Source organism: Sinohyriopsis cumingii, chromosome 7 (assembly GCF_028554795.1).
Source record: "Sinohyriopsis cumingii isolate HCF-2022 chromosome 7, ASM2855479v2, whole genome shotgun sequence".
Lineage (NCBI taxonomy): Eukaryota > Metazoa > Mollusca > Bivalvia > Unionida > Unionidae > Sinohyriopsis > Sinohyriopsis cumingii.
Window position 1 is genome coordinate 24,034,584 of NC_142967.1, and position 25,303 is coordinate 24,059,886.

Genomic DNA, 25,303 nt, shown 5'->3' on the forward strand with positions numbered 1-25,303 from the left:
TTAGTGTGAACATGAAGTGATTTAATGGAGCAAAATTGACATTAGGAACTTGCTTAAGACAGGTCAAAGATAATCTTGCTTTAACAGATTTTTAGGACAAAAACAAAGCTAAGGACAAATATTTCAACTTCTAGTCTATTTGGGTGGAGCTGTCATTGTCTGTACACATAAAAAACATTTTTTATTAAGTTTAGAGGTGTGAACATGAGAAATCATTTTATTTTGAATGAATTTGCAGATGAAAGTAGAACTTGCATGGAAAGGGATGAATATACTGTCTTACCAGACATGAGATGTATATTAATTTTACCATTTTGGTCTGTTACTTCATTTCATTATTTTCTTGAGAATCCTTATTTTTCCCCTCTTAGAATGTCTGGAGGAAAAGACACTGAACCGTATTCTTGTCAGACATGACGTAGATTTAGTGAATTTTTAATATTTCAGTCTGTTACATTAATCTGTTATTTTTCGTCCCTTTTTAATCTCAGAATGTCTGAAGGAAAAGACCCAGAACCCAGTGACACACCCCCTGGCATCTTGATTAACAGGAATGCTGTGGCTAGACAGCTTCTACCTGAGAATCAAGCAGATGTTAACAACTCTGATGTTGATAAAGGACATCCTGGTGTAGAGTGTGAGACTCAGGAGACAGGTAAACATTCAAATTGTTCTCATAGATCCTCATGCATTAGCATCTTGTACTGTTTATCAGTATATAACTAGTAATACCTCATGTCAGAATTGATACACTGCTTTGATACACTGCTTTGTTCATAGTACAGCTAGTAATACCTCACATGTCAGAATTGATACACTGCTTTGATACACTGCTTTGTACATAGTACGGCTAGTAATACCTTGTATGTCAGAATCAATACACTGCTATGTACATAGTACAGTTATTAATACCTTGTATGTCAGAATTGATACACTGCTTTGTACATAGTACAGCTAGTAATACCTCGTATGTCAGAATTGATATACTGCTTTGTACATAGGACAGCTAGTAATACCTCGTGTGTCAGAATTGATACACTGCTTTGTACATAGTACAGTTATTAATACCTCATATGTCAGAATCAATACCCTGCTTTGTACATAGTTCAGCTAGTAATACCTTGTATGTCAGAATTGATACACTGCTTTGTACATACAGTGTTTCCCTTTACACACATTTGTGCGTCAGGGACGCATGCTGCAGAAAATTGACACACACATTTTGTTACCATGCGTTTTTTTTACGCAAAGGATTTTCATAATATGATCATGATTTATTTAATACCCAATGCATTGGATGATGGATGGCATCATATATACTTCGAATATAGGCATTGACTGGTTCCCCGCTTTGTTTGCTCCTTGCCTTGCGCTCCTCTGTTCGTATAACCAAGTGCAACGCAGGGAACGTATAAAACAATGAATCAGACTAGCATAGGCAATGTTATGACAGAGTAGCTTCCCCTGATCTCACGAGCTTCTCGCGATTTCCATCGAGCTCAGCAAGCTGTTCTAGATATTTAACATCAAGCCATGTTGCACTAGAAAGTGATTGCCAGATTAAAACGTCATGCACTAAAAACATTAGCGAAGAAAGTGAAAGAAGTAGAACACAAAGGAGTAACTGTGGATCTAACTTTAATGAAAAATGGAGAAAATGATTCCCTTGACTGGAATATTCATTATGATTACAGGTGTGACTTTTGATCACGTGATTGCAAAGACTGCAAAAGTGAATAATCCTTTCGTGACAGGATTTTAGAATTTTTAAAATTAGGCTCTCGTTCGCCATAAAATATCTGGAGAACACATTATAACCTAAGACATTATTTCACAACATAGAAATCAGTAAACTTGCAGAGATAAATGCGTTATTTGGATTACAAAGTCAGCAGGTCATTGCAGATTTTGTTGGTTTTTAACTTTTATTGCAATAAAAGAAAGATCTTAAAGTTCAAATGTAACTTATTAGAAAGAAGATGAATCAGTATCCTCCTTGATATTTGGATAAATGTGTTCTAGGACGAAGTATAATGAAACCTATGATAGTACACATTTGATGAAAGGCAGTAAATTAACTTGTATTTGGTTAAAAAGATTTATTTGGCTTTTTGTATTGGCTTATATGTAATGTGTTGGGCTATAATATTGTTGAAGAGACTGTCAAAAGTATGACTTTTAAAGAAAAATGAACTAATAAAATTATTCTTTGAATGGATAATGCATTTGTTTATTAATTGTGCATGTTGGTGTATTTGTATGTTTAGAGAAAGAGAGAGAGAGAGAGTATGTTGTGCAAGTTGCAATATCCTATTTCAAGCTGAAAAAGTATGAGTCATATGAAAATTTGTCAGTACATTTTTGACCCCCACATTTTTTATTTGACCCCCAGTTTTGACACCTAGGGTTTTTTTGTACCCTCAATTTTACACCCCTGGGGGATACACTGGTACATAGTACAACTAGTAATACCTTGTATGTCAGAATTGATACACTGCTTTGTACATAGTACAGCTAGTAATACCTTGTATGTCAGAATCAATACACTGCTTTGTACATAGTACAGCTAGCAATACCTTGTATGTCAGAATTGATACACTGCTTTGTACATAGTACAGCTAGTAATACCTTGTATGTCAGAATTGATACACTGCTTTGTACATAGTACAGCTAGTAATACTTTGTATGTCAGAATCGATACACTGCTTTGTACATAGTACAGTTAGTAATACCTTGTATGTCAGAATCGATACACTGCTTTGTACATAGTACAGTTAGTAATACCTTGTATGTCAGAATCGATACACTGCTTTGTACATAGTACAGCTAGTAATACCTTGCATGTCAGAAAAGATACACTGCATTGTACATAGTACAGCTTGTAATACCTTGTATATCAAAATCAATACACTGCTTTGTTTATAGTACAGCTAGTAATACCTTGTATGTCAGAATTGATACACTGCTCTGTTTATAATACAGCTAGTAATACAGTGGAACCCTGCTCTAATGCGCCCTGATTTAACGCAAATTCGGATATAACGCGATCATGGCATGGCTCCCGAAATTTCATATATTTTACATAAAAAAATTATTTTTTCCCCAAAGTACATGAAATAGTGTATAAATAAATTAATATCATTATGGAGAGGAGATCGCATATGGATTCCAATTTAATATGATCGTGGCATGGTTCCTGAAATAGGGTGTAAAACGTTTATTATCATTTTGGGGGCAAGAGTTTGCATATAAATTTTAATATAATAAGATCGTGGCATAGCTTCTGAAATTTAACAATATCACCAGGTTCTTAAAGTGTTATGCCAAAAATAAACATTATCGGAAAAGTTACTTATTACTGATCCAGTAAAAAAAACAGCCACCAGCATGATTGCTGGGCTTGGTGGTATTATTAGATGCAATCAGTTGACCAGTAAATAATGTCCGCTTTATTAGCTGGAAATTGAAAGGGTATGAAATTGTACATGCGTTCAGCTTTAAAAAAAAAATATAAAAGTAACTCGTGACGTTTGCAGGCCTACTGCACTTAGTTCTCGGGTTTTACATGGGTATGGTGTTTGTTTATAACTCGTTATTAATATCCTATTTTTTATAAAAATATTTTGCCGTTATGGAAAAGCAAGTTCGCAAACGCAAATCGTTCTCTGCACTTTGCACCATGATTAGTATAGTAATCACACGTTTCTTTCAATATTCACAAAATCTGAAGTAAAAGTTACATGTACGCTGAAAGCATGTGTTGATTTGTAATTATTTTGTTGTAGTCGTTCAAACGAATAGGCGTACAAGCGTTAATTATTGGAAATTTGCAATGGATAAATGTACACGGAAACGCATAAGAGAACATTTTAGCAGTATGAAATTTGTACAGACACCGTTCATATATCCTGTAACGTAATGAACAGTACACCTGCTTCATCTTTCTTAACCTAATTTTGCTGTTAATATTTTCCATTGAATTCAGACACATAATGATGTGTGACAAAATTATTGAATAGTTAAAATATGTATGCAATTTTTTCAATGGAATTACATATTTTATGGATTAATTTCAAGCCCCAACGGTACGATATCAGACGGCAAGAAAACGGTGTTGATACTATGTTTATGCTATATATTAGATGCTGAATTCAGATACAGTGATTAGGGGAAAAAATATTGAATATCATAAATCTGTGTGCAATTTTTCAGTGAAATTACGTGCATTATAGATGAACTGAATGCCACGATGGCACAATAGTAAACGGTGGCGTGGTTCCTGAAATTTTAAATACGTGTACGTGTATTTTTCTCGTACCCGGAAAAAAAAATACTTTTTTTAAAGTAAGAGAAATAGTGTGTAAAATGTTTATTATCATTTTGTGGAAGAATTCGTTTATGAATTCGAATATAATACAATCATGGCTTGGCTTCTGAAATGTAACAATTTCACCAGGTTCTTGAAGTCTTATGCCAAAATAAACATTATCGGAAATGTTACTTATTACTGGTCCATGAGTAAAGCCAGTTAGTCGTCTTTGTGATTGTCTTCAGTTAATTCTGTATACAATCATTGCTCAAACAATAGCCGACATGTGTTTCTTCTTTAACTGCATACACAACCAATCAGCAGACAATGCGGTGGTTGATAAAAGATTCTCACAATTTAATAAACATCAAAAAACGAAAGACGCCAACATGTTTTCTGGGCTTGGCGGTGTTATTAGACACAATCAGTTGACCAGTAAATAATGTCTGCTTTATTAGCTGGAAATTGAATGGGTATGAAATTGTACATGCGTTAGCTTTACATTTTTCTTTAAAAAGTGACTCGTGATCAATGCAGGCCTACTGCACTTAGTTCTCGGGTTTTACATGGGTATGGTGTTTGTTTATGAACTCGTTATTAATATCCTATTTTTTATAAAAATATTTTACCGTTATGGAAAAGCAAATTGTTCTCTGCACTTTGCACCATGATTAGTATAGTAATCACAAGTTTCTTTCGATATTCACAAAATCTGAAGTAAAAGTTACATGTATGCTGAAAGCATGTGTTGATTTGTAATTATTCTTTTGTAGTCGTTCAAACGAATAGGCGTACAAGCATTAATTATTGGAAATTTGCAATGGATAAATATACACGGAAACACATAAGAAAACATTTTAGCAGTATGAAATTTGAACAGACACCGTTCATATATCCTGTAACGTAATGAACCGTACACATGCTTCGTCTTTCTTAACCTAATTTTGCTGTTAATTTTTTCCATTGAATTCAGACACATAATGATGTGTGACAAAATTATTGAATAGTTTAAATATGTATGCAGTTTTTTCAATGGAATTACATATTTTATGGATTAATTTCAAGCCCCGACGGTACGATATCAGATGGCAAGTAAATGGTGTTGATAATATGTTTATGCGATATATTAGACGCTGAATTCAGATACAATGATTAGAGGAAAAAATATTGAATATCGTAAATCTGTGTGCAATTTTTCAGTGTAATTACATGTATTATAGATGAACTGAATGCCACGACAACACGATAGAAAAGTTGTGACGTAACCCTATTCATCATATACCGTAGACATGAATACATGTATATGTGCCAATGAGTTGTTCTCTCAAAAAAGTAAAATACTGCAAAACCCCGCATTAACGCGAACCCGATATTAACGAGATCCAATTTTGTGGACCCCAATTATCGCGTTATAGCGGGGTTCCACTGTACCTTGCATGTCAAAATCGATACACTGCTTTGTACATAGTACAGTTAGTAATTCATTGTATGTCAGAATTGATACATGCTTTGTACATAGTACAACTATTAGTACCTTGTATGTCAGAATTAATGTGCATTTTTGCAGATACCGTTATTGGGACAATCTTTCGTAAAGTACTATGATTGTTATTACATATTTATTTTGCATATGTATACTTTATGATTTATACTTCATGAAGTACAACTGGCTGCTTAGACTAGACAGTAAGACCTGTATTAGTGTACAGTACTTACAAAGGCATGGTATCACTTATATCCTTGTTTATTTGTAAAATATTAGATGCAGATTTTCCTCTTCTTTTTTTTATAAAACCAAATCTCATTCTTCCAGATTGCATATTATCTGTACATCCAGTGCTGTTTTACTGTTTTTTTAAGGATATAAATGATCTTACAATCCAGTAATCTATATGAAAAGACACATGCTGATAAATATTTATAAATAAATTAGGCACATAATCTGCATATATTGATATAATGTTATATATTCTTTAAAAAATTCTGAATGTAGACTGCCTAGATCATCATCAATTCATTATTAGTTTTCTGTTTTCATTCCACTTTGGATTTTGTCTTGCTGGTTGTTTTGGCAGGTCCTTTTGATTATAATTGTTGGATTTGTCTTTTGCTGTCCGACAGAAATCCAGGCCATTTAATTGTTTTAGCTCTGAAACTGGTTTAGGTAAAGAGAAAACATTGTCCAAAGGCAATGTCAGTGCTCCTTTGTTCTTCAGCATGAATCCTTTGATGGGATTTTGTTAAATCCACATACAAGTATTTTGAAGTTTTTGACCTTAAAACAAGTTGGAAGAGTGTTCTCTTCAAAGGGAAGTAATCTCCATCTTTAAATTTGAAACTTTTCTTAACCTCTTTGATGACAAAGTTTCTGGGTAATCTAATCATAATATCCACTTCATAGTTATATACATGAAGCTTTACTGATATTAGCAGTATATCCATCATTTGTCCTTTCCTACAGGTAACTTGGATTAGAATGGATATTTTTGTGTCCACTTCATAAGCTTTAATAGCAATGCTCTAACCAGTAAACTTATGGGCTCGACACTTGGTTGCCTTGAATAACCTACCATTGAGCGAGACTGAGATAAAAACAAACAACCTCAGTTACTGTCTTGCACTTGATATGTATGGACTGGTTCCATGGATCAAAAATATGGTACTCCATCCCAACTTAATGCACTGGACAACAACATGTCAATTATGATGACACTATTCCACCAAGACCAGACTCTGTCATATAAGTCATTCAGGCACTCATGTTAACCTGCATAATGCTACAAAGGCACTCATTGCAAATGATGCCCAGCTTAGTGCATCTAAACCCAGTTGCCGCTTCACTTTGTTCTCAAGCCTTACCATTCAGAGGAAGCCTTTACGTAATGGACCATTTGGAAGTTATATCTCACTACCACAATTGTACGTTTGTAAGCCAAAGATGCTGGGCCTTTATTGGAGTGAGATTCAGATTAAAGTAAGCCAAGTCAAGTATTATCTAACACAGCAGTATAAACTGATTTTTGCATCAATTATCCCTTAACCCATCTCAACACAAATGGCAGGACAATGTCACACAAGAATAAATGGTGATTTCCATCAAAACTGGGCTCTGCCATGTCTCTGATTGTAATGGGTCACATCCAGTTACTCTTGTCATTTAACCAAAAGATGTAAGGTCTTTATTTCAGCTGTATAGACTGGTTCTGTGGATCAAATCCCATAAACCATCTCCACACAATAACAGCACAGTATCTTGAAAAAAAAAATGGTAATGTTCCATCAAAACCAAACTGTCAGAAGTCACAGGTTACAACAGGTCTCTTCCACAGTACCATTTAAGCCAGAAGGTCTTTATGCTGTTAAGCCTACTCCACATCACAAGCCACTTTTATGGGTCAGCCATAGGCATCTCAATGCTTCTGGTAGTTTCTCAGTAAACACGTGCTTTGCCTTTGTCACTCAAAGAGAACACTCACTTAGTGATCAGATTCCAATCAGGATATTCTGCAAGCATGGTGGGCAGCTTTTTTAGACAGTCTGCTCCAGTTTCATCTTAGATTGCACACAAGGCTTCCACATTGCCACATACAACTAGGCATGACAGTGTATTTTCAAAAACTCCAACGTCTTAGCTAGATCTCACTGACAAGAGAATATTCTGCCATCTGAGTGTCACTATAGGAAGCCTTTCATATGTTGCCACCTGAGTTTCACTCTCCTCCTCTGTCAACAGCTTTGTGCAAAGTTCCAGCATTTGTTGACATGTGAAGCAGCAAAGACCAACTGGCATTCAAATTTTCTTGGTCTTGGGTTGAGTGGCAGACTTTAAGAGCATAACAGGCTCATGGCAGCCATGGAAATGGCAAAGCCAGCATTAGTAAGCACCTCAGATGCCATTGTGCACAGTGCTTTAGGGACCAGTTATGTAGAGTACATATCCCATATAACCCACTACATACTAACATTTGGAAGTTTGACATACAGTAGTTATATAGGATACAATAGCCCTGTTCCATCACTACTGAAATTGTTTTGCCTTGCATGTACAACCTTTGAATGGACAGTTTGTATGGACGTGATTACAATGGTCAGGTATGCACATCTTCCATCATTCAGAAGGCCAGTTGACAGTGGCTCACTCAGGATCATCTGTTGCATATTATGTATCCTAGAGATGAAAGCCATATGGAAAACAATTCCATTGGTGGTAAGAACATTTTCATGGAAGGGTATTCTCATTCTCTGCAGCATCTCCACTCTTGTGGATTATCTCTAAAGGCAAAGGGAACAAAGTCCCCAGACCATTGCATTCTTCTCTGGGAATTTCTAAACTGGTGTCTTAAGCAACAATTCATTGGGCAGGTTTGTCATATTCCAGGCTGGCTGTTATGTGACTCACTGTCCAAAAAGAATAAGATAATACAATGTTCAGTTTTCACTTACATATATGCATGCTGCATCTACCACTGGCTGATCTAATGGCAAGAAGGGGATTGCAGAATTTCCAACCTTTGCTCACCAGACCAGATCTGGAGGACTGGACAGTCAGTGCCCTTCACATGGATTGGAGTGGTTTGTATGCATATGCTCACCCTCCAATACACCTGTTTCCAAACATGATACAGAAAGCAAGAGAATCATATGCTGCTTCGTTCTGATTGCTCTGTTCAGGTTGGCAAAATCAACAACCTCATCAATATAGTAGCCCAAATCCATAGGAAAAAGATAAATTTCCTCATATACTCAAGCAACCACTATGGCAGGTATTCCATCCCAATCCAGAGTTGTTGAACCTGTATGTCAGGATCATATTAAACAAGCCATCATGAGCAAGCGATTCTCTCAACAAATGGTGGAGAAAACAGCTCAAGTGAGACAGCCATTGACCTGAAATGTATGAAGAAAAAGGAGAATTTTTGCACAAAGGTGTGAGTGTGAATACATTGTGTCACAGTCACAGATTGCATCAGTGCTTTAATACTTCCTACTTTGGCTTTTTAGCACCACTCGCAATAAAAGGTTACCAGTACATGATCACTGACACGCTGAGTCATTGTGGAAGATAGGATATCAAAAATGACCTATGCGATCTGCTGTCAAATATTAAGTTGACTCATCCAGAGGTATTGACTTTGTATCCAGAGTGTATTGATCATGGGTACTCACCTTGCAGAATAAGACACTGTTTGAACCATACCTGAGTGCTTCATTGGTTCACCTCAAGTAAGACCCGCATCCTACTTCCATTAGTGAAGGCTGGCTGAATTAGAAATAGACATTCTTTATCAGCTGACCTGAACTACTTTCATTTCCGACAAGATGGAACCTTATAACTTGTGGGAGCCCCTGCTTTCATTTTCAAGAAAAAGCTCTTGTTCATGGGAAATTAGAACCTGTCAACCCTGGACACTTCATCTCAAGGTTGTCCACAAGACCCAGTGCATACTCAGAAAGGATACTTAAAAAAGGACCAAGCTGGTGCATCGAGGGAGGTCAATCCTCTTTTTACCACTCACAGAGGGAATGGTGATATATCAAAACAGGCACTTTCATCCTGGATAAAATGGATTATTTTGGTTTACATGTTTGGAAATAATTCCAGATCAAATGAATTTGCTACACATTTTGGCACATGAAGCTCAGACAGTTGCCACAAGCATTGCATTTGAATGATGGGTTATGTAAAAGCTGTCTCAGACACATTAGGGGACTGGAGATGGCCTTTTATGGATTTGGGGGTGTGTAACTTTCTCCATTTCTTTGCCTGTTCTCTTGAAGTGTTATGATGTGGTAACATATTTGATGATGAAACCACATTTTATAGTAAAATGTGTTTGTTCAGTAATACCTACTCTATCCTAACTACACATACATCCACCCAGCCTCCCCTAGTTTACATCCATATAGAGAATGTATCCCTCCTGCTCCACTAGTAGCTAAAGTATTCATGGAATTTGGTACATGTCTGTATCAAAGGGAGAGCATTCAAACTACCACTTAGTTGGGAAGATAGTTGTTAGATTTTTATCTAAACAGTTTTAGCATTTGAGAATGGAATTTGCGAGGTAGTTCTCCTAAGGCATTATGATTGGGTGTTATTGAGGAAATGTATTTTAGTACCAAAAATTGGTTTCCATCTAATAATTTATAATAGTAGTCCGTGTTTTAAAATAACATTATGATTGATAAAATACACTAAGCAATCAGTAAAAATATGGCTAAGGTATCCCAAGATTTCTCAGCTTTAATAGGTCTTAGAAAATAGTTTTGAAAATAATAAGGGTGTCCTCAGAATTACAGTGCTCCAAGACTTACCATCACTATGGTAGTGCAGCATGAAATGCCACATGTCTGCATAAACCATTCTAGCCTGCTCTACCATAAATCAGCACTAGAGTTAGGCAGATGGAGACAATTTTTCTCAACTGAATGCATGAACTGTTAAGAGACAAATTTAAAATTGAAATTATTTCAGTTCTGTAGATTTACATTTATATGAGATACCAATTTTTACAATGACTAAAAAGCACAAGTTTAAAGACTCCATCTGTGAAGATATTATACTTCCCCTTCCCTCCATATTAAGTATTTCTAAACAAAGATAATACACTCCCCCATTCCCTCCCCATTAAGTATTTCTAAAACTGATATACAGTTGAACCCGGTTATGTCGCCGGCCTAGGGGTTTGCCAAAAAGCGTCGATATAACCGATGATCGAGATAAACGAAAACCAATATGGCGGCAATATGTTAACATGTGCTTGAAATTTCTTTATGTACATGATGTGCGTTAATAAATGAGAATGTACATGCACGTGTTTTTGGAGTTTTTTTACACAACAGCGTTGCCGCGATTTGTTTGATGAAGCAATCGGCATGCTATAAAAATGTACATACATGTTTGCTAACAACAAAAGGCATATGTGCACCAACAGCAGAGATTTACCAGTATACAATACAAACCACCGTCGATTCTCGATACAAACCTTTATTATATTCTCCAACATTGCAAACACAAAGATCGCTCACAAAATCACAAAAAACGTGCGGGGTGTAGTTCATTTTTACAAAAAGCTAACCAGTGTCAAAATTAAATTCGCGAGTCATTTCACTCTGACACAGCTCTGAAAAGTATCGTACACGCGGTTACTATCAAAAGACTGTGTTCTTGCAAAATAGGATCTCCATTCCCACGAAAGAAACTTACACAAGTCAACACCTGGTAATATTGGACCGTATATATTACTGTAGCATAAGTTAACACCCAATATAGGGATTCTTTCACTCCTGTATTTTGAGAAATAAATAATTATTTTTAATTATGCAAAACTTGTTTATTTGTTGTTTGCTATTTCTTCTTGCGGAGTTTAAATCTCTGTAACCGTAACTTTTATCTGTTCTATTCGCGTCTTCAGAAGTCGGCCAGTTGTAGGTATAGTACGGTAGCATGATTGACTGTCACAGCATACAGTACTCGGCCCAGATGTCAGCATAAGCAGATTATGATGTAACAATGCACTGCTAAGATGGGGTTGTCGATACAAACAAAGCGATTGGTCATGGGGATCGAGATAACCGATGTTAAGTGGCAAATTTGGCCTTCTTTTGTGCTCGATATATTAGGGTTCGGCGACATAAAAGAATCGACATAACCGATGAGAAAATGCTAAGACAAAGAGAGAATTTGGCAGTTCCACTTCAAAAACGTCGACATAATAGGGTTGGCGAGTTAACCGAGGTCGAGATAAGTGGGTTCGACTGTACTGGCAAAAATAGCCATGAAAATTGATACCCATAAATATATAATTTATCGATAGTACATCTCTCTCTTCTTGTACCACACTTTGTTATAATACATTTCAGGATATAACACAGTACTGCTATGGACACCAAGGCCAAAATAAAAACCATTTGTCTATCAAATTTATAATAATATACATAACAACGTGAAACCTAGTCTTTATTTCCTGTTTGAAACATCATTACTTTACAAAATTCAATCATTCCCCCTTTTACAATGGTTTGGTACATCTTTGTATCAAATGTAACACCGTTTATTTACACATGCAGCAAATAATATAAATTGAGACAAAAGTAGAATTTCGAATGAGACTAAAAGAACACTGCATGGTCATTTACAAACAGGTTACCCCATTATCTAAACAAACTGTTCAGTGTCAGGTAAGGGAAATTATTTTGTGTGATCCAGACTTTTTAGTGACAACATTGAGCATACAAATATGATTAATTGTAGATACACCGATACTATCATCGTAGATTTATAAAATACTTTATAAAACGTTTTCCAGGACCATCTGCTGACAGTAGCCAAAGGACAGATCTGGTAACTAAGACTCCAGAACCAATCTCTGACTGTGGTCCAGTTATTCTTGTAGCCCCAGTTGCACCTGTGTCTGATTATGGAAACATCTCCACTCTTCGAGTCTTGGAGCAAAGGGAACAGACCATTGCTGGTGCCATCAGCAAAGGTCAGGCGAGTAGGGAATCGCATCACCGTCATGACAAAGTGCCTGAGTCCAGGGAGTGTGATTATCCACCAAGATGTAGGAACCCAAATGGATTTGCAGGTTATTAAATTTTGGAAGATGTAACCATTGCAATTCATTCATTACTATAATTATCTCCCTTGCACAACTTATATTCTCATCACCAGTTTTGATAAATGATTTGCACACACAAAAAAAAGCAAACAAGAAAAACCAAGCTAGGTTTATGATGGCACAAAAATTATAAATGTTATACAGCTAAAAATTTTATAAGATACAATCAGTTTAGTTACAGAAGCTTCTTGTACAAATATTTAATGAATGTTTCTTAGTGTTGGAAAGTTTTGTCATTTAGGAATTGCATTAATTCTGAAAATAACCTTTACTTAAAACACATAAGTTGAGAATATACACCTCCAGTCTAAAATGTTGAGTTCAGACTCTGACCTTCAAGTACGTCTTATAGCTACTCTATAAATCAAGGTAGCATTACTTTAGGAGGTAATCAATATTTACTTCCCATGAAAGAACCACCCTATTACAAGGTTTTCATGAGGGTCTGGAATTCTGGAGAAGGTCTAAAATTTTATTATTGCTTTTCTGGGTCTTGAAAATGGAAAAGTTAAAAAATGACAAAAAGAGTCTTGAAGGCATCAAAACTTTTCATTATTACAACTATCTTAGGTGTTGCTCAACAATTTCATATTTTGCATAGGGTTAGAATTTTTAAGAAAAAGAATTTCCAGGGTTTCCTCACTGGTTATATTGGCTGTTTAAAAATAACCTTGTATATCTTAGGTATTGTTCAAAGAACCATTAATTTCCTTTATTTTGATGTATGATTGATGGGTGTAATATGGGTTATATAGTATACAGCTTGGCCTTACTCCAGATGTGCACCTTTCAAAAAAGTGCTAGCTCCACTTGGTCATTTTCACTTCCTGAACTTCAGAGGCAAATTGTAAAAAAAAGGAGCTGACAACTTTGTTCATTTTATATATTTGGTAATTCATTCATTGCACTTTGAGAAGCTGGTATTGTCGAGACTGGAAAAATTCATTTTCCCTATTTTAATAGCTGCTAAGGATAGTGTACTTTAGACAAATTCAGGCTGATTTTTGGAGCACAAGGGAGCAGTCATTTTAGTTAGCAGTGTGTGTACTTAGATCATTTTTCAGTTTCCAAAAGTACAATATCCAAAGAAATATCAGCCACATTACATCAAAGTAGCATAGAGGTATGCCAACATTCTCTCCATGGTATTGTGCATGTTTCGTGTGCAAAAACTTCAAGGTAATATGTCACTCTCTCAAAAGTATAGGATAACTGGTGAGCTCCCCCTTAGTCAGACACTGGTAATGTGACTGGTTTTTTTTGCATTTAGTGAAGTTTAGTATACAGATTGGGAGGTCTGGAAATTGCAATTTTTTGGTCTGGAAAAGGTCTTGAATCTTTTTTTAAAAAATTTATAGCAAGAACCCTGATATTCAAAAAGGTAATAATTGTGTTAAAAGTAAATTGGGAAAATGAAGTCAAGCTTTACTTTTATAAATTATTTTCGTCCAGATGCTTTTGGTGGTAATGATAATTAACTATTACAGATAGGGCAGACTAATTTCGAATTGTAATCTTATAGCACTTTGAGTTAGAAGACGTGTCAAAAGTAAGTTCTGGAAAGCATGCTTTCATATGGTCAATTTTTATTAGACAGTAGTAATCAAAATTTTTTAGTCTGTTCTTTGTCTTTGTCTGTCTAAATTGCTAGCCACATCATTTTCTTTCATTTGCTCATTTAAAACTGAAATGTATTTACTCGAATCTGGTTTTCTATTTTTAGTATTGTTCAAGAGAGAGAACTATAGCTTTCATATAAAGTATTATTTAAAACGTGCTTTAATGCATAAAATGTTAAATCTACCATAAATTAATTATACAAGGAAGCCTGTATGTAAAGAACAATCAAGTAACATGATTAAATGTCCTTTATAGTCAAGTATCCTTTATATACAGGGCCAGTAGTCTTGGTGTGCTTTACAACTCAGTTTTAATTTTAAATGTTGCGTACATTGCAAAAGCTCTTAGGGATAACAGGATTCCTTTTGAAGAAGTGTTGTGCATTGTTACAGTCAGTAATAGTGAAAATCCAGAAAATGTCCAAATCCAGTAAACTGAACACTGAAAATGTCAGAATCCAGCAGTGCTGAAAACATAAAATACACAATAAGTTTTAAAAAAATAAGCAAGAATTGTATGGAAAATGTTAACATGCAGTACAGCTTTAAATCCTGGCCATCAACAAATAATTATAATATTAAAAGTTCCAAACTTAATTTAAACACATTGTTTTCATTCTACATGTAATTTCATTTGCATTCATTCTGCATTGCATATACATTCATTCTGCATTGTGTTTGCATTCATATTTGATCTGAATTCCATTGGCATTTAGTTTTTGGTTCACTGGTATAATTACCCATTGCAGGGTAGGATTTAGAAAATGCAATTTTAGTACCACATTTCTGCAGATTTTGAAGGCCAGACTCTGCAACCTGCAAAGTCCAGCACCAGAAATTGGGAATAGAAACTCCCACTATCTAGACCCTGTCTGAAAAAATACATAAATTAAAACACAGTGTTAAGGATTACAGCTTCAGTGTTGTTTGAATGGTGCATTCAAGTATGTGTCAGCCTTTGTTATACTAAATGTTTAGAATTGTTTGTATCTTTTCTTTTGCAAGCAGATCACTCAAGATCAGATAATAGTCCACAGCCTAGTAACACTTCCATTGATTGGGCAAGTACATCTCAGTCTAGTAGGGAGGATGCTGTACAACATAGCCAGTTTTACAACTTAAGAGATCTTGATGTTAATCATCAGCTGAACTCGCCTGTGGTGGATTCTCAGTACATGAATGGTCGTGATCCAGTTTCTGACCAAGAAGAAATGTATCATATGTCCCCAGATGATGATGACATGATCACTTCCCCAGCATCACGATTCTACAAGTGTCGCTTCTGCAACTTTTCTGCAGCAACCTATACCCAATTACAGCTGCATGTTCCAAAACATGGAGGTATTGCTTTTCAGGCTGTTAAAATGTCATTTCTTTTCTCTAGGTCCCAAAACACAGAGGTATTGCTTTTCAGGCTGTTAAAACATCATTGCTTTTCACTAGGTCCCAAAACATGGAGGTATTGCTTTTCAGGCTGTTAAAACATCATTTCTTTTCACTAGGTCCCAAAACACAGAGGTATTGCTTTTCAGGCTGTTAAAATATCATTGCTTTTCACTAGGTCCCAAAACATGGAGGTATTGCTTTTTAGGCTGTTAAAACATCATTGCTTTTCACTAGGTCCCAAAACATGGATATATTGCTTTTCAGGCTGTTAAAACGTCATTTCTTTTCACTAGGTCCCAAAACATGGAGGTATTGCTTTTCAGGCTGTTAAAACATCATTTCTTTTCACTAGGTACCAAAACTTGGAGGTTTTGCTTTTCAGGCTGTTAAAACATCATTACTTTTCACTAGGTCCCAAAACTTGGAGGTTTTGCTTTTCAGGCTGTTAAAACATCATTACTTTTCACTAGGTCCCAAAACTTGGAGGTTTTGCTTTTCAGGCTGTTAAAATATTATTTCTCATCACTAGGTCCCAAAACATGGAGGTATTGCTTTACAGGCTGTTAAAACAGCATTTCTTTTCACTAGGTCATTATTCCACAGGACTTTAAAAAAAGACATATTCCAGTTTGAGAAGGGAAGGTACTTTGACAATCTTAGAGAGTAATCTTAATTCGAAACCAGATTACATATTTTAGTTGGTACCACATACAATTTACAAAGTACTTAGAACCAGCACATTTTACAATTCCAGTTCAGTCCTTCATGTATCTTTCATGGAGATTGTGTAACCTTTGTCAGATTTGCCTCACCTTTAAAGAAGATAGTGTAATAAAAAATCTTGTTCATTGGAACCTGTCCAAATAGACTACTTTTCAGAACTGTATAAAAGGGCTTTCCACTGAACACACTGCTCTATCATATTTACATTAAGACTTTTACCTGCTATCACCTGAAACCATTCTTTCTGAAGTAGACAAAAATGTTCATGTTTGAGTCTTTGTTGCATAGAGATATTAAGAATATCCCTGTTTCCACTAGGTGGCTACCTGCATGCTATTTGTTTATCAATGTTATACTTTTGTTTTGAAATCATTTATGTAAATTCATATCTGTATACTGAACAGACTTTTCTGACTTTTCATTGACAGTATAGCTATCACATTGATATCTTTTCTAAACTTTGTCAAATTTGATTGTAAATTTATTTTTCATTTTGTGCAAAATTTGTATTTGATCATGAAGTTTTTTTCCATCTTAGCATGTATGATATTTTATTTCTTGCAGATGCCACTCATACTATGTCTTTTGTCTGTTTAGTTTTTTTTAGGTGTAATGGTCATAGGCCAGAAGAGCTAATGAGATAACCTGTTGTTTAACATACATCCATCTGTTTAAATTTATAATTGCTACTCCTCCGAAACTACTTTGAAACTTGACACACACAATTTTCACTAGGTCTTATTGGTTGTAAATAAAAATGTTGCCAGTCTGCATGGCTGCTACGGTCTCCATCTTGAAGATCTTGTTACAGCTGGATGGATGGCTTATCAGCATAAAGTGTTCACTTCCGTGATGTCTAGTTGGTCCTAAACGAAAATTTTGCTGTTCTGACATCCAATATGGCACCCTTATTGCAGCTGTTCATGAGCTGAAAGTTGTATCAAATCAGTGCACTCAAGATTTCTGGTTGGTCCTAAATGAAAATGACACCAGTCTGATGTTGCTACCATAATGAGCATCTTGAAAAAAATTCTAAAGGAGTTGTCCTCTCTTGGAATGAGAGTAATTCTTTTTGACTTGTAGGATGTCTGACCCTTCAAGGGGATTCTTTGTTAAGATCTGTATCATTTCTTGTAGGTTAATTAATATTTTCACAGATTTACCTTTGTTGACTTAGTCCCTTTCATGCTGTCTTTAAGAAATACAGTGGTAACGAAATATATAAGAGATTAAAAGTCCCGGAAGATGTGCATGACATATCTAGCATGCATTAAGATTTCTTCCTGCAAACCTTGAGGTATCTGACATCATAGTTGATGAGTTCCTGGGCAGTGGCAGCAAGGAAGCATCATCTGACCAGTCAGTGCCTGGTGACCAGTTGCTGGGCAAAGGATACTGGGTAGTGTGTCATGTGACAATCACTGATTGTCTGTTGCTGGTCACTGTGTACTGGGCAGGTAATGTTTCAAATGACAGTTACTTAACAGTGTGTTGCTGGTTACTGTGTACTGGTCACCAGGTTATATTTAAAAAGACAGTTATTTAGTATGTTGCTGGTCACTGTGTACTGGTCACCAGGTTATGTTTCAAAAGACATTTAGTCTGTTGCTGGTCTTGCCGTGGATTGTTTGAAATATTTAAAGAGCTTATCAGTCTCATAATGAGAGGTCTTTCTTTCATTAAGATCAAATCCCATGAGGTCAGGGCTACTGCTGCATGCTGGGCCTTTTTGGATTTTTCCTCTTTGGATATGCTGTGAAAGCTGCCTTCTGGCCATCATTTCACTTTCTTGTTATTTTACTTTCGATCATTATTTCACTGGAGTGAGGGTATTTATGCCATGAGGCCAGCTGTCCACAGTACAATGCTTCAGCACTCAATTAACAGCACTTTGACAGCTACTTTTTGACCATCAGTCTCACACTGGAGATGGCAAATCAGCAGCACACTAAGAGCTAAGAAATGCAAGCTTTCTCATTGATTTGTCACTCAGGCTTAAACTCGTATACTTCTGGTATACAGGTAACCAATATGGGTTTCATATCAGTGATAGCTTGGATTTATAACGATATGGGTTTCATATCTGTGATGGCTTGGATTTATGACGATATGGGTTTCATATGTGTGATAGCTTGGATTTATGACGATATGGGTTTCATATGTGTGATAGCTTGGATTTATGACAATATGGGTTTCATATCTGTGATAGCTTGGATTTATGACGATATGGGTTTCATATGTGTGATAGCTTGGATTTATGACGATATGGGTTTCATATCTGTGATAGCTTGGATTTATGACGATATGGGTTGAAAGAAAACTACATGAAGCCTGATATTATACTTATATCTTCATTTCTTTTCTTGAAAAGTAAATACACATACCATGAACTGAACAACTATATATTAATTTGCATAGTAATCATTACTAAATTTAAATGGCATTAAGGTAGCAAGTAGTTTTGACTGGTATTTTGTTTATCCCCACCAACACACATAAACATTTTCATTGAATTCCTTGGCATACATTTGGTATATAATGCAGACAGCATTTAAGGACTCCATCGTCTGTGCTGTCACTTAGAGCTGTATTCTTAATGTCTGTATAAAATATAGATGCAAAAGACAAAACCTTTTGATGGCTTGGTCTGGGATGGTAGTGGATATAAAAATCCTAACATAAATGATAATCCAGGAAGTAGTCTCAATGAAACTTAATTTACTGGTACATAGAATAAAATCCTTTGTTAAACACAGATTTTTCTTTATTGCATGCTTTTGAACATTTTCTTGTCTTATGAAACATTGGTCTTGCTAGAGATGGTCTTTTAGCTCAGGTTCAGCTGATTTCCTCTTTCATATTTTTTTATTTGATTTTATCTTTATAAGATTTTTAAGAGATAATATGACAAACTGATATCCCTGTTGAAAACCTTTTAATTTCTATTTTATATTTATCATGTATCTATGTATGACACTATTTATGTCATATATCTTCTTTTTTTCTATGGCTGGCATGGAACGGCTTTCTGACACGACAAGTATATGATAAGGATAATAATAACAATACATTAATTGTAAAACAAATGTTAAAAAATGTTGCTTCTGTTAAACTTTATAGTTTAGGTGGCTTCTCATTAATTTTTTTTCAACTAACTAAGATTTTAGAATATAAAGCTTATGGTAGTCTGTGAAAGAATATAATAAAATGTTATAAACAGCATTGTAAAAGTAGATTGCTACAGTGTTGCAGTTTGTAAATAAGAGAAGGTTTTTAAGCTTGCTACTCATGAGAACACCAGCATGATGTTTGTGCAAATGCTATGGCAAGGCACTGTTTTAAATGTTTTGTTCATAAGAGATTCATATATGGTAATAATTGTACATCAATGATCCCCTGAACAAATTTATACGTGTTTTCATTTCAGGTCATCTCAAAGCCCTTAAATGTCCCTTTTGTGACTACGCAACAAATGATAAAAGCAATTTCCGGCGTCATAGGCGACTGCATGCCAGAAACAATCCTGTTAATGTTTTGAAGTGTGGGAAGTGTTCATTCACAACAATACTGCCTCGAAAAATTAGAGAACACTATCAGCGTGTACACAATGAACATTTACCACCTGATATGTCTGAAACTACTTCATATGAGCCCCAACGTTTTCTTAATGGTCAGTTTGGAATGGGACATATTGAACTTAGCCCAACAAATTGCCCAGTGTCAAGTGGCCCTGTCACTGTTGCCCCAATTCATACTTTACTGACCACTGCCCATGCTGGGGGTTATCATTACAGCACTAATGCACGGCAGCCTATGGCAAACTGTATGGTGAACCAGTACGGTAATGTGTACACTTCGGTAGCAAGGAGACAGTCAGATGAAAACAACATGGCTTCAAATTATCTTCGTTCTATTGTTTCATCCATCATGAATTCCCATCACCAGACACGAGTCCCAGCAACGAGTACCATGACATCCTCCAGCTTCTTCATGCCACAGACTGTTGAATCGACACAACTTTCCCCAGTTACACCTCAGAGGAGATTACCACACACACATGAAATACAGGATGTTAAAATAAAAGTTGAACCTATTGAATGTGATGGAACATCTGATGTGTCAAGTTCTGCAACACCATACAGTAACGCTCCTTATACACCTGATATTCCATGCAGTGCAGAGGCTCAAAGTACTCACCGTAGTTATCGACGAAGTGTTGATGATTCACTGAACAGATCAAATGAGGCATCATCTACAAATCATATTCTCTCAGGTCAAAGCATGCAGAGACCAAGCAGAACACACCGTCCCAGTCCAGATGAACTTTCTAGTTCACGGCAGGATACAAGGTTAAGTATGGACAGCTCAGTGATCAAAACCACCATCAAAATTGAGACAACAAACATAGGCATTCAGTGTGAATTACCTGTAGTAAAACCGGAGTCTTTGGTCCAGAATGGTACATACATTCAAGAGGGAATAGGTGGACGCTTGAATCGGGTAAGGGGAGTTGAAAGAGGAGTGCAGTGTGAAATTTTAAACACTGTTCGAACACAGAAATTGTCAAACCGGGCACAGTCTGTGGCAAGTGAATCAGAAATGAGTGAACAGCAGAGCTCGATTGGTGGAGAGTCACGATGCTGCCACTGTGGAATCACATTTGATGATGAAGTGTTGTTCTCTATTCATATTGGGTGTCATAGCCATACGGACCCCTTTATCTGCAATGTATGTGGCAAGCAATGTGGGAATAAGTATGGTTTTTATTCCCATATTATGAGAGGACATCAGTTCTAAATTACTTGGCTGAGTATGAACATCTTTTTTGCCTGAACACATGCCAAAATAAAAATTCGTTGCGTTAAATGGAATGCTGAAAGAAGGTAACCACATCTTTGGAAGACATCTAGTATCATGTTATGGATGAATTCTTAACCATGTTATGGTGTTAAAGTGGCTTTTAAAAACCATATCCAAAAGTTTCAAAGAGCTATGTTAGCATAAGAAATCACTAAAATAACACTTTGTGATAAAAATATTAGATGTTGATTCAAGTAATAACAACATGTTATTTGGCTTTTATTTTCAGAGTTGCATAAATGATCTATGACATTATTACAAAGAATGAGTAGTGCAGAACTAAATCAAATGATTATAGTTTTCAAAGAAAACTTAACGATAAAGGGGGAATTATGAGTCAGGTCCATGATTCCATGAAAAGATAAAACTTTACAATGCAGTCTTTTTTCTGGTACACATGGTAATCATTTGTCTGTGTTTTTTAAAAGCAAAATTTGGCAACTACTTGAGAAATTCTAGTGTCAGCCATATGACGTGATTGATACAGTGTCTTACATACCCTTTTCAAAGTTTCGTTTTTTTGTTTATGTAATTTACATTATGTCAGATTAAGCAAATGAGCAAGATTTATGCATAGTAATGAGATGATCTTGCATCTGATTGTCTTGTTATCACATGAAGATCATGGTTCTCATCCAGTTTTGATTAAACATTGAATGTATCAAAATCATGGATTAATTGGATAATAAATGAGATTCATACATTAATGAGGTGTTCTTGCATCTAACTGGCTTGAATTGTTGCCATGCAGGAAGCCTTATTTCTGATCCATTCTTTCTTGATAAGATTTGGAATGTAGGCCTTCATAATCCAGATCTCACATGAATTTTCTATTGGACAAAAACCACACATTAATGAGGTGCTTTGGAGTCAGTTTGGCTGAGCTGGTTACTACCTTGGATGCCAGCCAATGTGGGCATGTGAGAAAGCCTGCCAGTAGCTTCTCGTGGGTCGGTGGTTCTTTCCAGGGTTTTCCGGGTTCTTCCTCCACCATTAATACTGGCCGCCATGTATAGCCTATCGTGCTGAAAAATGGCGTTAAACCCCACAACAACAACAACAACAACAACAACCTTGGATGCCATGTTTGTTGATTAAACTTGGAATGTGGACTTATATCAAACATTATAAGGAGTTAAGTAGTGATTGAGATCCTTACTCAATATTTTGGATTCAGTTTTGATTAAATTTGAAATATAGTTTATAGATGAAGATCTTGTTTGAGTTTGATAAAGAGTGAAATCCATGCATAGAGAAAATTTGATTTTTAAAAAACTTGTAAAGACCTAAATCATCAGGATCTTAGATGGGTACACTTATGTGCAAAATCCATTCATATTGATGAGGTGATTGATAGATGGGTACACTTATGAGCAAGATCCATGCATATTAATGAGGTGATTGATAGATGGGTACACTTATGTGCAAGATCCATTCATATTGATGAGGTGATTGATAGATGGGTACAATTATGTGCAAGATCCATGCATATTAATGAGGTGATTGATAGATGGGTACACTTATGTGCAAGATCCATTCATATTGATGAGGTGATTGATAGATGGGTACAATTATGAGCAAGATCCATTCATATTAATGAGGTGATTGATAGATGGGTACAATTATGAGCAAGATCCATTCATATTAATGAGGTGATTGATAGATGGGTACACTTATGTGCAAGATCCATTCATATTAATGAGGTGATTGATAGATGGGTACAATTATGTGCAAGATCCATGCATATTGATGAGGTGATTGATAGATGGGTACAGTTATGAGCAAGATCCGTTCATATTGATGAGGTGATTGATGGTTACAATTATGTGCAAGATCCATTCATATTAATGAGGTGATTGATAGATGGGTACACTTATGTGCAAGATCCATGCATATTGATGAGGTGATTGATAGATGGGTACAATTATGTGCAAGATCCATGCATATTAATGAGGTGATTGATAGATGGGTAAACTTATGTGCAAGATCCATGCATATTGATGAGGTGATTGATAGATGGGTACACTTATGTGCAAGATCCATGCATATTAATGAGGTAATTGATAGATGGGTACAATTATGAGCAAGATCCCTTGTATATTAATGAGGTGATTGATAGATGGGTACAATTATGAGCAAGATCCATGCATATTGATGAGGTGATTGATAGATGGGTACAATTATGAGCAAGATCCATGCATATTAATGAGGTGATTGATAGATGGGTACAATTATGAGCAAGATCCCTTGTATATTAATGAGATGATTGATGGATGGGTACAATTATGTGCAAGATCCATGCATATTGATGAGGTGATTGATAGATGGGTACAATTATGAGCAAGATCCCTTGTATATTAATGAGATGATTGATAGATGGGTACAATTATGAGCAAGATCCATGCATATTGATGAGGTGATTGATAGATGGGTACAATTAATGGCAAGATCAGTGCATATTAATTAGGTGATTTTTTTATAGTTTTATGCTAAAAAAAGATCTGCACACATTAATGTTGGGATCAGGCACATAATTGGCAGAACTTACCTCTTGTAAGTATTGACCTTACTCCAACAATAATTAAATAGACTAATATTATCGACATGTTGACGAGTCCTGTGAACAAGACTCATGTACATAGGCTTGTATCATCGACATGTTGACGAGTCCTGTGAACAAGACTCATGTACATAGGCTTGTATCATCGACATGTTGACGAGTCCTGTGAACAAGACTCATGTACATAGGCTTGTATCATCGACATGTTGATGAGTCCTGTGAACAAGTCCTGTGTACATAGGCTTGTATCATCGACATGTTGACGAGTCCTGTGAACAAGACTCATGTACATAGGCTTGTATCATCGACATGTTGATGAGTCCTGTGAACAAGACTCATGTACATAGGCTTGTATCATCGACATGTTGATGAGTCCTGTGAACAAGACTCATGTACATAGGCTTGTATCATCGACATGTTGATGAGTCCTGTGAACAAGTCCTGTGTACCTAGGCTTGTATCATCGACATGTTGATGAGTCCTGTGAACAAGACTCATGTACATAGGCTTGTATCATCGACATGTTGATGAGTCCTGTGAACAAGACTCATGTACATAGGCTTGTATCATCGACATGTTGGTGAGTCCTGTAAACAAGACTCATGTACATAGGCTTGTATCATCGACATGTTGATGAGTCCTGTGAACAAGACTCATGTACATAGTCTTGTATCATCAAGATGTTGATGAGTCATGTTGATATCATCATGATTATGGTCAGTACTTAATAACATACTCTTTCAGCAGAAGTTGCTGACTTTGACCAAACTTATCAAATAGTCTTGTTGTATCAAGATGCTGGATTACTTTGGTTATGAGCTAATTCAAGTAATATTTTAGTTAAATTTATATCAATATGGCTGAGCTGGTTACCAATCGGGAGACTCAATTTCAGTTGGATTGTGCTTCAGGTTGGTAAATAAGGTATTGCATTTTATTCTTTGTAAAGTTTATTAAAACTATTTCATCCTAGATGCTGATGCTAGTAGGGATGTTTGTTCCCCTTTTTTGAAGTTGGTCATATTTTGAGTATATTTGATAGATCTCAGATCAGGTATTTTTGGTATAAAACTTTTCTCTGTTTGCTGACCACTCTTTTGATTCAGTAATCCCATCATATGGTCCTGCATTTAAGACATGTTGTTTATATGTTTGCTCCAATTTGTCATTGTTATTATAGTCAGATACAATTATATTGTATATAACTCAGCTGAAGCAAAGCTTT

At 35.8% G+C, this 25,303-nt stretch overlaps 1 protein-coding gene across 1 annotated transcript; it reads left to right on the forward strand.

Annotated features, from left to right (window-relative positions):
* The first annotated feature begins 492 nt into the window (after window positions 1-492).
* On the forward strand, window positions 493-24,205 carry LOC149794897 (uncharacterized). The gene is made up of 4 exons (XM_089963728.1): window positions 493-655; window positions 12,619-12,897; window positions 15,558-15,890; window positions 20,086-24,205. Exons 1-4 carry the CDS (start codon window positions 493-495, stop codon window positions 21,453-21,455), a joined length of 2,145 nt encoding a protein of 714 aa, XP_089819854.1. The 3' UTR covers window positions 21,456-24,205.
* The last annotated feature ends 1,098 nt before the right edge of the window (window positions 24,206-25,303 follow it).

Coding starts and splice junctions, on each gene's coding strand:
- LOC149794897 (XM_089963728.1), top strand. CDS start 493: ATGTCTGAAGGAAAAGACCCAGAACCCAGTGACACACCCCCTGGCATC. Junction 12,898..15,557: donor GAACCCAAATGGATTTGCAG/GTTATTAAATTT, acceptor TTTTGCAAGCAG/ATCACTCAAGATCAGATAAT. Junction 15,891..20,085: donor GCATGTTCCAAAACATGGAG/GTATTGCTTTTC, acceptor TTTTCATTTCAG/GTCATCTCAAAGCCCTTAAA.